General features: G+C 41.4%; 1 protein-coding gene across 4 annotated transcripts in view; it reads left to right on the top strand.

Annotated features, from left to right (window-relative positions):
- The window catches only part of C1H5orf24 (chromosome 1 C5orf24 homolog), a 19,188-nt gene extending 11,060 nt beyond the window's left edge, over nt 1-8,128 (top strand). For 2 of the 4 annotated variants that reach the window (XM_069954137.1, XM_069954135.1), the window contains exons 3-4: nt 1,813-2,394; nt 7,177-8,128. In XM_069954137.1, the coding sequence (XP_069810238.1) occupies nt 1,813-2,376 (564 nt within the window). In that variant the 3' untranslated portion in view covers nt 2,377-2,394; nt 7,177-8,128. Of the gene's footprint in view, nt 1-1,812; nt 2,396-7,176 lie in introns of those variants that run through there. The other 2 variants (XM_069954138.1, XM_069954136.1) reach the window with 2 other exon arrangements.
- Nucleotides 8,129-16,096: the final 7,968 nt, after the last annotated feature.

Below are 16,096 nucleotides of genomic sequence, written 5' to 3'. Positions count from 1 at the left end.
TGGACCGTTGTAACTTGGGACCAGACTCAACATACAATGCTACAGACAGTCAGGATCTGCGACACTTGTGAATAGTTAGATGATTTTACTGGTAACCCCCTAGTATTACTTGAAGTGCATGCAGTGATTGGCTGTCAAGTATCTTCTCATTTCTACAGTACAATGTTATACTGCATGTCCTGTACTGTTCTTTACCTGGTCCAGGATGAGCTGCTCCTTTAGGCACCAGGTGAGAGCGACTTAATTTTATTTTTCTCGGACCCTGTGTGATCTGTACAAGATCCAGAAAACGCTTAAGTCCCCTACATAGAAAATAATTTACAGTCTCCAGTAGCTCTTTCTGACTGTTGAATGTAAGGACTTGCTTTAACCATGTTAACCTGATTATTATCCTTTAAATCTTTAGTCTTAAATCTTTTTTTGTTTTTGTTTTCCATAGAGTTTTGGTCTCAAAATACAAAATTTTCAACATACAATGGTTGTCTTAGAACCAATTAATATTGTACCTTGAGGGACCACTGTATTGTTTTTTCCCTCTGGGTTCCTTTAGACATAGAGATGCTATACATCAGTCATTGCAGTTCAGCTCCTTGGGGGAGGTCTCTGCAAACCATGTATGTTGAATAGTCATTCATGGAATGTGAAGCTACACCTATAGCTTAATAAAAATAAAATGTGAAGGAGAATGGGAATCAGGTAGCCCAAATGAGGGAACGACGAGAAATACAGAAGGTATAGTGGAAAGAGCTGTAATTCCCCTAGAATCTTGAGAATGGGACTCCTAAAGCTCCTCTCTGAATAAAGCAATGTTGCTCCTTCATTCATTGTCTTTGAGACTGCCCAAAATTGCTGAGATGGTAGTGAGCATTTTCTTCTGCCAGTCCATTCAGACAGGAGATATAGGAGTCCTGTCTTTGAAATTGTAGTGGGGGGGGGTCTTTGATAGAGTGGTAAATCTAAATGGAGGTAAAATCTTTAACAATATGCCAGCAAGACAGACGTTTTCCTGTTGATGACATTTCAGGTTCTGCCCTCTTTAACCTTGTAACGATGCATGATGAGTATACTTGTCATGCTGCCCTTAAGGAGGTTCAGAGAAGGCCGTGCTCCCGGCTGCTATCAGAAGGCGCCTGCTAGTTAGTCATTTAAATGCCATTAAATTAGGGTAAAATCGTGTGATCTGGCTTCCCCAAATGCAGTTGAGGAAGTCTGGTCCCTGTTACTTGTACGCGATCGCCACAATGACGCTGATCCCAGCTTGCAGATTAATTGGTAAAGACTCCAGCAGCCCTTACAAACGATCTGCAGAATTACTGACCCTATGTAATGTATAAACACTACATTGATTCCTTTGAGGAATCAGTGTAGTGTATAATGTTGCCCCCTAGTGGAGCAAAAAGTGTAATGTGGTTAAAAAAAATTAATATTTTTTAATAATAAAAATCCCGGAGAAAAGTTGCAGTCAGCCGACGAAGCAGTCAACTTTTTCTTATTTGATGCCTGATGACTGGACCATTTACATAAGCTAATTATCAGAAATGACCATTACTTCCAGCCCGTGAAAAAGGTCAATTTGTCTCTGTTCACATCATATTAAGTATGTTTTATCATAAACATATTTTTTCTTTGACACAATTAACCCTATTGGTATATTTACATGTGGATGATGGCTTCTATAGATACCTTAAAATTTTGTGAAATTTTGACACATAATAACTTGTATGAAATACACCACAAACACATGTGCATGGGGTATTGAATTTCCTGTTGTAAAATCACATATTACAAGGTTTATTTGCTCTTTCTTAATAGAAAATGATGCGTCCGGTCACAAATAACAGTGTGGCGTTTTGTGGAAGTGGCAAGTCTTCCTGCCTTGGTCAAGACAGCATGAGAAGTGTGGAGCAATTTGGCTTGTATGCCACTCAGCCCAGTAAATACAGCCATACTGTTAGCCACAAGAACATCTCCTGTCAGACACAGGAAACCATCAATGAGGCACATTTGCAGACCACGAGCAGCAGGGACCTGGACACAAAAAGTGATTTAAAGAAAAAGAAGACCCTTGGCAGATCCGGCAAACGTGGGAGGCCATCTGGCACCACCAAATTGGCAGGTTATAGAACCAGCACTGGCAGACCTCTGGGAACCACCAAAGCTGCTGGCTTTAAAACAAGTCCTGGCAGACCACTGGGCACTACCAAAGCCGCTGGATACAAAGTCAGCCCAGGGAGACCTCCAGGTAGCATAAAAGCTCTATCACGGCTTGCAAATCTAGGTTACACAAGCAACAATGCAGCTTTTCCTTATCCCACAGCACTTAGCAGGGGACTCCATGCTGTTGTGGATACAGACGTCAAACATCCTGTCGAGTAGACGTACATCACAGATTATGTATGTGTATACAAAAATAGAAGGAAATATCATATGTTTGTATCATCAACTGGGTTTCTCTAAAATTTAGATTAGACATTGTTCTCTGCCATATTCACACTTTTACAAGAAGTTAGTTTATTTTAGCTTATTCCTGTGGGTTTGTGCCACACAGCACTGATAACGTGACCCTTTTTATTTTTTTTTTTGGTGTCCTTTTGCTAGCTTGTGTAACTTATTTTGCGGGAAAAGGGATTGCCTTCTTTTATTAACCGTTGCATGCAGTGTTACTGTGATCTTTGTGTAGGAATAATAATAATGCTTTTATTTGTATAGCGCACACAGATTCCGCAGCACTTCACCTATCTTTGTTTTTGGTATTTGTAGCATTACAGTTCTTTTCTAAGAGGATAACCTGGCCATGTAATAGGATTAAGAGCAGTGAAAGGATAACACCAAATATTAACATTTATGATCATACATTATGTAGCCAAAAATGTAACATATTGCAACCATATAGACATGTAAAACATCTTCAACCCATTCACAGCACTTTAAAATTTAACAAAACCCCTTTCACAAATTGTATATAAAGCAGTGTCATTTTTATATAACTTTTTCATTTATTCAGAGTAAATGATGATGGGAGAGATTTCTGACTATTAGTGCAGAATAAGAGAGGCTGATGCCTATAGCAACTAGTTAGGTTAGGAATCTCTTTTGCACTTTTTTCACTAGCTTGCGCACCTCTCTCCAGTGGAGACCTCCTGAAAATAATAGATACTAGGTTCTATAGTGGGTTGGTATAAAAGCAATGAAAAGTGGTGTATTTGCACAGTAACTAAAGTAAAGTATACTCTATATATAGTTTGACTGACAATGGCCCCCTCGTTGGCCATTGGCTCAGGCTGTCCGAAAGGTCTAGGCCCCACCCCCTCTAGGTCGGCCCACCAGTGCGTCAGAATGCACAAAGGGGGGTGACAGTGTCACTTTAAAGATAAAAAAAAAATGGGTTGGAGTAGGCCATTTCCAGTTACCAATATCTTTGGACATTACTCTATGCTAAACAAAAGTTGTCGTTTACTGGGAAAGAGAGTGTGGCTTATTTGGAAGGCTGTGTACTTTAAATGCAATGCCTTGTTACATAAGTGCCAAAATTTTGACACATAACTTAGTCGGCAAGTAAACCAACTAATAGGTATTCAGAACTTACACTAGTTGCACCAAATTTATCTAACAACATGAGCCACTGTGATGAGTCTAAGTATTAAATTCATTTAGTAATTGGCAGAAAAATTGTCTAAGGGAATCTATCATCTCCTGACCCAGTACTAACCTGTTGGTATGTGGTGATGGGCAAGACTTAAGGCCCTATTCCATGGAACAATTATCGGCCGTTACGGACGATAATCGTCTCGTGGAATAGAAGGCAATGATCAGCCGACATCGTTCATGTCGGCTGATCATTGAAGTTGTTTGTCTTTCAACATGTAGAAAGACAAACGACTTTTATAGCAGCGATCTGCTGCCGTTGCTCCGTGGAATAGAAGCAGCGGAAGCAGACTGCCGCTATATGCTATGGGCTTCCTGGACAATCAGCGATCACCTGGGCAGCCCCCCGGACTCACCTGCTGGCTGCTGCCGCGTTGGCTAGCGGCAGCAGCGAGTGGGGAACGAGGAGCAAACGAGCGCTGACTGGGCTTGTTTGCTCCTCATTCTCGGCCCGTCTAATAGGGCCTTTAGGTACTTTTCTTTAGTAAATCTGTTGGTGGGATATTATTATAAAAACTGTATGCAAATCATGTTGTCTGGTGCTCTGGGGGCATGGCCAATCTCCCAGTGCACCGCTTCGGCTGTCCGCTCCACGTGCCATGATGGGAATCTTACTACTGCAGGCAGGTACCAAACATACAGATATCACTGCTAGAGATGAGTGAATTTACAGTAATAACAAAGCACTTCCCAGCACCCGGGTAGGAGTGGCACGAAGCTGCTGTGAGTTATTACTGTTCAAACAAGTGAGAAAAAGAAACGGCACTACGACACTTATAGCCTCGAACAGTGTTCACATTGGGAGACGCGACTTCTTGTCCAGGCACACTATCACAAAAATAACAGTCTGTACATAATTCAAAGAAGAAAGATTACGAGAGACACTCACCATTTAGTGTTGTTTATTCTTCAGCATAAAAAACCACAGTTCATGCTAGCAGACCATGAGGACACAAAACACCTCACCGAGCAGTGTGGTGCTCGGTGAGGTGTTTGGCATCCCCGTGGTCTGCTAGCAAGGACCATGCTTTTTTATGCCGAAGATAAATAAACGACACCAAATGGTGAGTGCCTCTCATAATCTTTCTTCTTTGGATTCTGTTATTACTGTAACTCCGCTCATCTCTAACCACTGCTAACGGAGGAGGTGGTGTGCAGGGCAGATGGCTGAAGCCATGCACTTAGGACTTGGTAACGGTGCAGCGAACTAGCTAATTTGCGATAACTTTTTTTTTTTTTTTTAAATACCTTGTATAAATACAGCAATGATCTGTATCACATTGCCCATTGAATGCTTTAGTTAGTATCGGGTCAAGTATTGAATCTGTATGACCTTGCCCATCATTGAATGCCAGCAGGTTAGTATGGGGTTAGGTGGTGAAAGATTCCCTTTAAAGGGGGTTATCCAGGATTTGAGAGAACATGGCTGTTACATAACACCTGTGTTTAGGTTGCGTGTTTTAATCTAACTCTGCTTCATTCACTTAAGTGGAACTTAACTGTAATACTGCATACATACTGGGGAGCAAGAGTGGTGCTGTTTTTGAAAGGAAGCAGTCATATTTCTTTTAATCCGTGATAACTCCTTAAGTTTTTCTGATCATTTGGCCATTTACTCAACAATTAAGATATTGGTCTATTTAAAGCAACTCTGTACCCACAATCTGCCACCTCCCCCCCAAACCACTTGCAACTTTGGATAGCTTTTAATCCGAGATCTGTCCTGGGGTCTGTTTGGCAGGTGATGCAGTTATTGTACCAAAAAACAACTTTTAAACTTGCAGGACTGTGTCAAATCGTCGTGGCATAGAGTGTCTATGCCCTAGGCCTGCACCACCTCTCCATCCCTCCTCTCGGCCCTCTTGACCATTAGGAATGCCCTAGACAGCATTTCTCTGATTCAAAACTGCACATGTGCCTTGACGATCCAGCACATGTGCAGTGTTCAGACAAATGATTAGGAGAAATGCTGCCAAGGGGGCTTCCTAATGGTGAAGAGGGCAGGGAGAGGGATGGTGCAGGCCTAGGGCATAGACATTCTAGGCCACGCAAATTTTACACAGAGCTGCAAGTTTAAAAGTTGTTTTTTAGGACAATAACTGCATCACCTGCCGGACCCCAGGGCAGATCTTGGATTAAAAGCAGCTATTCAAAGGTACAAGCAGTTTGGGGGAGTCAGACTGTGGGTACAGAGTCGCTTTAATATTGGTTTGACTGATCTGTATGTGTAAATGCCCCCTAATATACTGCACATGTCACAGAGCATGACCTTAACACTCCTTATAGAAGTCAATGAGCCTTTTACATTTTCTTGCCTTTTATCTTGTCTAAATGCTGCTGTAAAGCAAACTTCTGAATGCTGCCCATGGTTCAGAGTGGCAGCTTAAGCACGATGGTTGTTTCCATAATCATGTACAGAAAGTAGAATATATAGAACTAGAAATAAAAAAGTGTTATAAATATAATTTTTTTTTTTTAATTAAAAAAGGAGGTTAAGAAACTGGGTGTACAGGTGCAGAGGGTTTTACTAAGAAGAGGAACACACTGAAATTATCAGTTTTATCTGGAATGTGTCTACAATAAAATCACCTGAAAGTAAGCAGCACAGATAAATAGCGATCAATAAAAAAAACTACAGCTCGTACAAACTTACACCCATTTGTTACATTGTGCGCACTTTTTTATGTTTGAAAAAAGACACAACAGGTTATTAGTTTCTAGCTTTTGAAAGTTTAAACAAAAAATCTTTTTATGGACGTCAGAAAACCAGAATTGTGTCAGAAATCAGATTTGCAATATCTCTTCAAAAGTTATCAACACAGAGATAAAGCTAAACAAAAGCAGCTTTCTTTGTTCAGCAACATGGACAACACTTTGAGCACGACAGATATCTGTGCATTACAGATGCATGGCTGTCGTTGCAACTTTCTATGTTTATAACTTGAGACATTGCAAATCCAACTGCCACAATTCTGGGCCTCTTTGATATGCTAAGAGGTTAAATTTTTAGATTTTTTAGAATTTCTGCATTTTTTTGGCCTCAAAGATGTGATATTTAGGTTTGTTATATTCTATAGCATGAGGTGAGCCTTACTTTAAATTGTCTCCTTTCCATTACCTTTATTTTTATATGGAGGCAGGTATAGAAGCAAAAATTTCCCTGTTTACATACTATCTATGTGATGCTTTTACAGTTGGCATGTTTAATGATCCCTTCAAATTGCTTCTTGATGTATTGAAGTCCAGGCATACTAAATGGAAACGTATATCATCTTTGTGTTTTATAACATGATATGAACACATATCATTTGGTCAAACTGATGCAGAAATTGAGTCCATGACAACAGGCATAGGACGCTGTGAATGCCTATGGGTAATTTTTTAATCCTGTGTCATAAATGATCGTGTCAGTATACCTTTATCTAGCTTGAGGTTAAATTCCATTGTCTGTTTTTTTTTTTTTTTTTTTTAATGAAAAGGAAAAAAAGTTGGATTGAGAACGTGTATCATGTTTCGTGCTTTTCTTATTAGGAAAAAAGCAGCAAGCCTTCATGTGTGCCACCGATGCATAGGACACAATGGTCTGGACTTGAGTTGTTCATGTGTACAGTCTGGACCTTTATCGCGTCACATGCAACTAAGGAAATGTCCTTTTCAACCTCACATGCAGATCATACTTCCCAGTAGTTATGCTCAACTGGATGTCAACTTTGTTTTGTCACCTTCTGGCAGCTGAATGGATTCAAAGCTTTGCAATATCTTTCCACTGAATGAAAACCTGTTCTCTTTCTCCTGTTTTATCTCTATATTTTGTAATACAACACATCCACCATTGTGTTGTGTAATTTCCATGTGCGACCTAAGATTTAAGCATTATTTATAATTATATATAAATATATGTGTGTGTGTTATGATGGGGTATAGGAGGAATGGTTTAATGTGTAGTCTTCTATGAAGCCAGCTTTTATCATAAATGACATCTTTTAAAATAATACAGAAAAAAAATTATGAAATTCTAATGTATTTATCCCAGCACTTAATATTTACTGTGTCTCTAGTTCTTTTTAGATGTTTAAAGAGGAGCTGTTGTCTCTCATGACATTTCTGTATTAGTTAATACCCACATTCACATAAAATTTTAGAGCGTCTTTTTTTAAACTTCTGCATTATGCCATTCCTCTGTTTTTCCTCCGTCAAATAATTTTGTAATATTCATATTTGACTATTGACTGCAGCATTTAAACAGATTTTCCCGGCAAAATGTACTGATCAATAACTACACAGTGAATGGAGTCTTTCTCAGTTCGTCGTGTAGCTGTGGCAATGTTTAAGTGCTCCCGTTTAGTTCCCACATTATGACTTGCTTTAAGGAAGGTGTTAAAAGAAGCAGTTTACAAAAAATTATTGGCCCCCCGGTAGGCGCTGGCAGGTATACTCTTCGCAGCTGATCAGTGTTCCGATCATGCAGCGCCGTTCAAAACCGACGCACACTCACTTCAGCCTCTGCAGTAACTCCTCTTCTCTGTCCTATGATTGAACGCCGGAAGTCACGCGCTTCCATAGAGAATGCATTGAAGCGCGTGAGTTTCCGCGTATGATCACAGGACAGAGAAGAGGAGTCACAGCAGAGACTGACGTGAGCGCATGCCGGATTTGAACGGCGCCGCAGGACAATGATCAGCTGCGGTGAGTATACGTACCAGCGCCTACCGGGGGGGGGGGGGGGGGGGGAGAAATAATAATTTTTTGTGAACTGCTTCTTTAAGTCTTTAAAGGGAACCTGTCACTAAGACCATTCTATTGCCGTCTATTGATCAGGAAGAACTAAGCATATATATAATGTAGATTACAGTCCATTGATCAGGAATTTCAATCAACAAGTTATACTAAATATATATATATATTTAGTATATCTGTATATATATATTATATAAACTTGTAACTTGTTGGTTGAAATTCCTAATTGGTTCAATGGGCTGTACTCTACATCATGGAAGCATCAGAGATTTCAATCAATTAATGACATGTTATACTGAATTGTTTCCCATAGATACATCATCCCACTCAGCTCCTTCTGCTTTTTAAAATGACACCGATAGCTTTGGTAGCATTTTCATGGTGATGTATTTAAAGGTTCTGAATATGACCGTCAGATTTTTTTTTTATTTGTGGCATATGTTTTCTTCCTCCTTACCTTCTAACGTTTTTATATTTCCCCTGACGAGTTGTACAAGGACATTTTGTAGGACAATTACTACTTTTTACCGTCACCCTTTGTTTTACCATATTGTATTTTACAAAGCCCCAAGAAATTGTGGGACAAAATTGAAATGCAACTACACAAATTTGCAGGACAAGATTTTTTTCACCATACAGTGAAACTGACATGCCTGATTTATTCTACATGAATCTAACAATACTTAACTTTGTTAGTTTTGGTTCATGATTAAAAAAAATAAATTCTATTACTTTAAAGTGAACCAATCACGCCAAAAATGGCCCCAGTGCTAAGGCAATGTGCTGGTACATCACCCAGCATGCTTCCCAAACATACCCTTGTAACCTGCATTCCATGTGTATATAAACCGCAATCTCCCGCGCAGTATGTAAATAACGGGCAAGTAGTCATCTGAGCATGTGGCTCTGCCATCTAGTCATGGTCCCGGCCAATGCGTCCCCGGATTATGTCATAGTGAACAGCGCTTTCAATCACGCTCAGAGGGGTGTGATTACAATGCTGAAACCCGCCCAGGACTGTGGCTAGGTGGAGGAGCCACATGCCCAGATGACTACTTGCTCATAATTTACATACAGCGTGGGTGATTATAAAAGTAAGATTGTGGTTTAAATACACATGGGCCGCAAGCTACAAGGATATATTTCGCTAGCACTAGGGCCGTTTTTGGCGTGATTTGTTCCCTTTAAACCACCACCTACAGAGTTGTGTGTCATCTGCAGTTTTTTTTTTTTTTTTATTTGTGCCACATTTGCGAATATGTGACTTTTTGATCCCTTTTCCATTAGATATTCAATTGTTGTTTTTTTTTTTTTTTTTAGTACCATGCAAAAAGCATGTTCAAAGGAAGCCTTAGGTAGAAAACTTTTATAGCACTTCTCTTGTAAACCGAATCCGTTTCTTTTTCCTCTTACGTTATTCACCCACTGACAGCCTGATGATACCATTACCTGTTTCAGCAAGGTATGCCCCTTCATACATTAGGCCATGTTCCCACATCAGTAATCAGAATGTGGACAAAGTCATGCCCCAGTTTCTTCATGAATACCCAGGCAATGTTGTTAGGATTATTTGCAACAGTGCATGGCTGTCAGTGAAGAAACTAGGGCATGGGAATGTGGCCTTACCTATGTCAATGAGGTATGTCCCTACACACCTGCATATGGTCCAGTCAGTGCTTATAGTGCCTGACTGTAGGTACACAAAGTATTGAAAGGAGCAATTCCAGGAGGAATAACAAAAAAGCAGTAATAGGCTATGTATTCACAACGTTTTTTTCAGCTCTGTTTAAAGCTACGTCCATCATATTGAGTCTAAAACGACGGATGTCTGGCCATCCGTCAGTGCAATGACTGCTGTTGGTATATTATTTTAGTCTGTGTTTACTAATTGGCCTTTGGGTGTGGCTTTTATTAAAAAGTCCATTGAATTTAATAGTAAAAACTGTGAAAGGACAGTGAAAAAAGAAAACAAATGTGTGAACAACAAAAATAATGTCTGCTGTTTGCAATGGGTGCCTGAAAATAATTGCCATAATCATTATTTTGACATCCACGCAGACAATGCATTGCATTGAAGTCAATTAAATCACAGCAATAACGGACGCCTTTTTAAATAGACAAGGCGGACGCCTTTTCTCTTTTTTTGACGTTGTGTAAACATAGCCATACACAGGCCACTAAGAAAAGTATTTCCTAAAACGGATACATCAGAAGAGACAGGTCCTCTTTAACATCTTTGGCCTGACATGGTTTATTGTCTGATAAATGGAAGGACATTGAAGAACAACTTTAGACATAAACACTTTGAAATCGCCCATAAGTGCACAAAATACAGAAACCGGTGGTGCTGTTTTCTCTTTGACTAAATGGAACAATTTGTTAAGTTGTTGCTTTAAGCCTATTAAAATGGCTTGGTGCTTTCAATCACAGGATGACTAGACATTTTATAGATGTCCTCTTGGTTTTGGCCAAAGTGTACAGGAGGGTGCACTTCATCAAGTATATACTTCAATGCTGTTTTCAGCTTATTAAACCCAGACGTGTCTGGACAATCTTCCAATTCTGGGAGCCTAAAAGAATTTGGCTCTTAAACTTGATATTGTAGAAAAAGTATCTTTTATTCCATGCACATTTCTGGCTTAACTTGTTTTTTTGGGGGGGGCTTTTTTTTTTTTTTTTTTTTTTTTTTTTTTAATCATTCATGTTTTTAAATGTCAAATCTCTGTGAATGCTGTAGAGAACTGAATAGATACTATATCTGCAAAGTATATATAATGACTTAAATGCACATTCACAGATAACCCTATGAGCACATTACCAATGTATATTAAAGATTTGAATTGTGTCATCATTTCCTATGTTCTCGTTGTGGAGTTGTGTGAGCTATAAATCAGGTATGTATGTGTATATCTTTACATTTCCGTGTATTGGGAGCTGGAATGTTTCTGTTATGGACCCATAATCGGTGAGTTAATCATGTAATTTCGTTTTGTTGTGCTTTTTTTGTTTATATTTTTTGTAATATACTTTTTTTTTTCTTCCCATTTAAGCTAAAAGTCATTAAAACATTCCCAATTATGGCTGTTGTGTGTGTGGTGTTTTTTTTATTCAAAATGTAAACTGCTACCAAAACGCTTTTCAACTTCTCTGTAGTCAGTACAGCACTAATCCAGCCTGAGACAAACCTGATTGTTTAACTGAAATTACCCAAGAAATGTCCCTGGACTAAGTGCCCTATTACACCAACAGATATCTTTGCAGCCAAAGCCAGGAACAGACTCAAGAGAGAACAGGTCATAAATGAAAGACAGATTTCTCCTCTTTTCAAATCCATTCCTGGTTTTGGCTAAAAAAAAATAAAAAAATCTGTCAGACATCTGTTCGTGTAATAGGACCCTTAGTACAGGGTAGAGGGAAACAACTTGGCACAGCTTAATGAATGTGGAAAAGTTCCGCTTAACACACCCACATCCATTCACCGTCACAGTGCACGGCCATGCAAGCTTTTACCAAACGACGTATGGAAGGAGAGCCAGCAAACTTGGGATAAAAACCAACTTCTTCTCTTTATTAAAGTGACTGTACCCACAATCTGATCTCCCCCCCCCCCCCCCCCAAACCACGTGTACCTTCAGATAGCTGCTTTTAATCCAAGATTTGTCCTTGGGTCCGTTCGGCTGGTGATGCAGTTATTGTCCTTAAAAAAACAACTTTTAAACTTTCAGCCCGTGCCAAACGGGAGTGTCTATCACATTCCAGATCTTCTATGGTAAACGGCGTAAGCGCCAAAAAATTCCAAATTGCGCATTTTTGGTCGCATCAAATCCAGAAAAATCGTAATAAAAAGCGATCAAAAAGTCGCATATGCGCAATCAAGGTACCTATAGAAAGAACACGTCATGGCGAAAAAATTACACCTCACACAGCCCCATAGACCAAAGGATAAAAGCACTATAAGCATGGGAATAGAGCGATTTTAAGGAACATATATTTGTTAACAATGGTTTGAATTTTTTACAGGCCATCACATAACATAAAAGTTATACATGTTATATATCGTTGTAATCGTAACGACTTGAGGAATATATGTAAGAAAAAGAATTGTTTTTTTTCAATTTCACCGCGCATATAATTTTTTTCTGGTTTCGCAGCATATTTTATGCAAAAATTCAGCCTGTCACTGCAAAGTACAATTAGTGACGCAAAAAATAAGGGCTCATATGGGTCTGTAGGTGTAAAAATGCAACTGCTATGGCCTTTTAAGCACAAGAAGGAAAAAACGAAAACGCAAAAACAAAAATTAGCCTGGTCCTGAAGGGGTTAATGCCACTAATCAACATGCAAGAATAGGCTGCGTTAAACCGTGTTAAACCTGCGTTAAAGTAGTGAAACAACAATGCATTTTGTGGGTGGAAAAATAATAATGCATACTATCTAAACAGTAGAGACTTAGGGAGCTTCTTTCGGTTGCTGTCCAATGATCTGACAACATTTTAGGGATCACTGGATTTGGTTCAGTATTTGACACCAGCTGTTTACAAGTTCATTAGAGACTTCGTAGGAAATATACTACTGGAAAATGTTCCTAGTGTATATCTTAAAAATATCAATAATGCTTCATTAACCTTATGGAGGTCAAAAGTGTTGTTTTGCCCTACCTTGGGTCAGTGTGTGGATATTAAATTTGGCACTAATCTATAAAAGGAAAAATATATATGTTTGGATAACTTTCTCAAGAATACCTCAAATGCAGACTTGTGATTTAAAGGGAACCTAAACTCTAAACCACAGGCTAACCTCCAAAAAACAGGTACATTGATGGATTTACATTTAGTGATGAGCATGCTCGTCCGAGCTTGGTACTCGATCGAGTATTAGGGTACTTGATGGTACTCGTTACTCGGACGAGTATCTCGTGATACTCTAGAAAATCTCATCATCCGTTTCCTGTAAGTTTGGGCGCTATTTCTCAGCCAATAAACATGCAGGAGACTCTTTGGTACATCCTGCAATCACGTGGGACCCATACATGTCGATAGCAGCGATTGGTTAGCCAGATCAGATGACCCTGCCATATAAAAAGCGCAGCCGGTAGTGCTCGCTTCAGACGCATGCTGTGAGAGATTAGGGACAGAGCTGCTGCTGGTCAGGGAGAGCATCAGTGTAGGATTTAACGTTCCAGTAGGCACTAGCAATACTAGCAATACAAACAAACAGCCCTTTTAAGGGCTTCAAATTGTTTTTTAATAGTATTACTCATTGCTCAGTATTTTTTTGATTTTGTGGCTGGTGGTGCTGCTGTACTACATTGTATTGCTGGGATTTGTAGTACACCTGCATAGAACTTCACTGCTCATTGTAAAGGGGTATCACAGAGTGTGTAAAGGTCCAGCCACTACCAGATTGTATAGCACAGCCCCCCAAAACTAGTGGGTACTACATTGTATTGCTGGAATTTGTTGTACATCTGCATAGAACTTCACTGCTCATTGTAAGGGGGTGTCACAGAGTGTGTGTATAGGTCCAGCCACTACCAGATTGTATAGCACAGCCCCCCAGAACTAGTGGGCACTACATTGTATTGCTGGGATTTGTAGTACACCTGCATAGAACTTCACTGCTCATTGTAAGGGGGTGTCACAGAGTGTGTGTATAGGTCCAGCCACTACCAGATTGTATAGCACAGCCCCCCAAAACTAGTGGGACCACAAGTATTTTTCCTGATTTCTGTATTTCCTATGCAAGATCTATCTGAGTTCACAACTGCTTGCACAGAGTAAAGGTGGTTTCACAGAGTGTGTATTGTTGCAGGCACTACTGGATTGTATCCCATAGCCCCGCAAAACTAGTGGGACCACAAGTATTTTTCCTGATTTCTGTATTTCATACGCAAGGTCTATCTAAGTTTCATACTGTGCAGTGTCCATAAAATGGTGAATCCCAGGGGTAAGGATCAAGGACGAGGGCGTGGACGTGGTGTTCCAAGCGATGCAGTTGGCAGAGGGTGTGGTTTAGGGCAGGGTGATACAGCAGCACCTGTTGAGGAGGGAGCAGTGGCACACCGCAGACATGCACTCCCTAGCTTCTTTACCCAACTCACGGATATTGAAACCGAAACGTGGATAGCGGATAATGTGTCCAGTAACTTATCCACCACCCAGTCTTCCACGCAGTCCACCCACGCTACTCAAGGGAGTGGAAACCTTGCTCCAGTAGCTCAGCCTCCTTCCCTACAGCCTGGCCCCTCCAGGGAAAGAAGGGATTCAGATCCTCCACCACCACCACCATGCCCCCAGGAACTCTTTTCTGGACCCTTCCCTGAGTCTGAACAACCTGAGCAGTCGATATGTCCTGATGCCCAAACTATGAATCTCAGTGGGTGATGAGAGGGTGGGTGTTGCAAGCGGGTTTGGAAGAGGTGTCTGATGATGACGATGAGACCCGATTGTCAGACAGTGAGGTTATTGTCATGGATGTAACTCAAAGTGAGGAGAGTGAGGAATTGGAGGAAGAGCTGGTGGTTGAGGATGAGGTGACTGAGCTGGGTGGATAAGCCTAGTGAAGACTGTGCTTCTGAGGGGGAGGCAAGTTCACCCGCAGGACCGGTTAGAAGAGGAAGAGGGGTGGGCAGGGGCAGAGCGAGTAGATCAGCAACTGTTTCACAGAGTCAAACTCCCGTGGCCAGGCCTAGATGTTCCCAAGTCTGGAGGTTTTTTAAAGAAAGTGCGGATGACCGACGGACTGTAGTGTGCAAAGTGTGCCACGCCAGGATCAGCAGGGGAGCCACCACTAGCAGCCTAAACACTACCAGCATGTGCAGGCATATGAGTGCTAAACACTCCACTCAGTGGAACCAAGGCCGTTCAGTGACTGCAAATCACCCCCCGCCCAGGCCCCAGGCACGAGCGCCTCCTGCCCTACTTGCACCACTCCAGCAAGGTGTCCAAGCGCAGCGTTCAACTGTCCTTGTAGCAGATCTTTGAACGGAAGCGCAAATACACTGCCACTCACCCGCAAGCACAAGCCCTAAATGTGCACATAGGCAAACTGCTGAGCTTGGAGATGCTGCCCTATCGGCTGGTAGCGACAGAGGCTTTTAGGAACCTCATGGCGGTGGCTGTTCCTCGGTACTCTGTCCCCAGCCGCCACTACTTTTCACGGTGTGCCGTCCCAGCCCTACACCAGCACGTGTCGGATAACATCATCCGTGCCCTGACCAACGCGGTCAGCAACAAGACCACCTAACCTCGGACACGTGGACAAGTGCTGGCGGGCAGGGACACTATATCTCCCTGACGGCACATTGGGTCAACTTGGTCGAGGCTGGGACAGAGTCTGACCCTGGTTCCGCTCATGTGCATGTGCTTTCCACACCAAGGATTGCGGGGCATACCTCGGTTGCGGTCTCTCATGAGTTGTACACCTCTTCTTCCTCCTCCTCCTCCTCCTCTATATTTCCCTCCACGAGCACCTCGCCTCCATTTCGTACCATCAGCAGTGCAGTGGGTAAGCGCCAACAGGCGATGTTGAAACTGCTGAGCTTAGGTGACAAGAAGCACACGGCGCAGTCGGATTTTTGGCTCGCACCACGGAGCCTCAAACCAGGCATGGTTGTGTGTGACAACGGGCAGAACCTGGTGGCGTCTCTGCAACTCAGCAGCCTCACACATGTACCATGCCTGGCCCATATGTTCAACCTAGTGGTGCAGCAGTT

The sequence above is a fragment of the Dendropsophus ebraccatus genome, chromosome 1, assembly GCF_027789765.1.
Source record: "Dendropsophus ebraccatus isolate aDenEbr1 chromosome 1, aDenEbr1.pat, whole genome shotgun sequence".
NCBI classification, from domain to species: domain Eukaryota; kingdom Metazoa; phylum Chordata; class Amphibia; order Anura; family Hylidae; genus Dendropsophus; species Dendropsophus ebraccatus.
The sequence above is the reverse complement of the archived record's forward strand: the minus strand, read 5'-3'. Positions and strand labels throughout refer to the sequence as shown.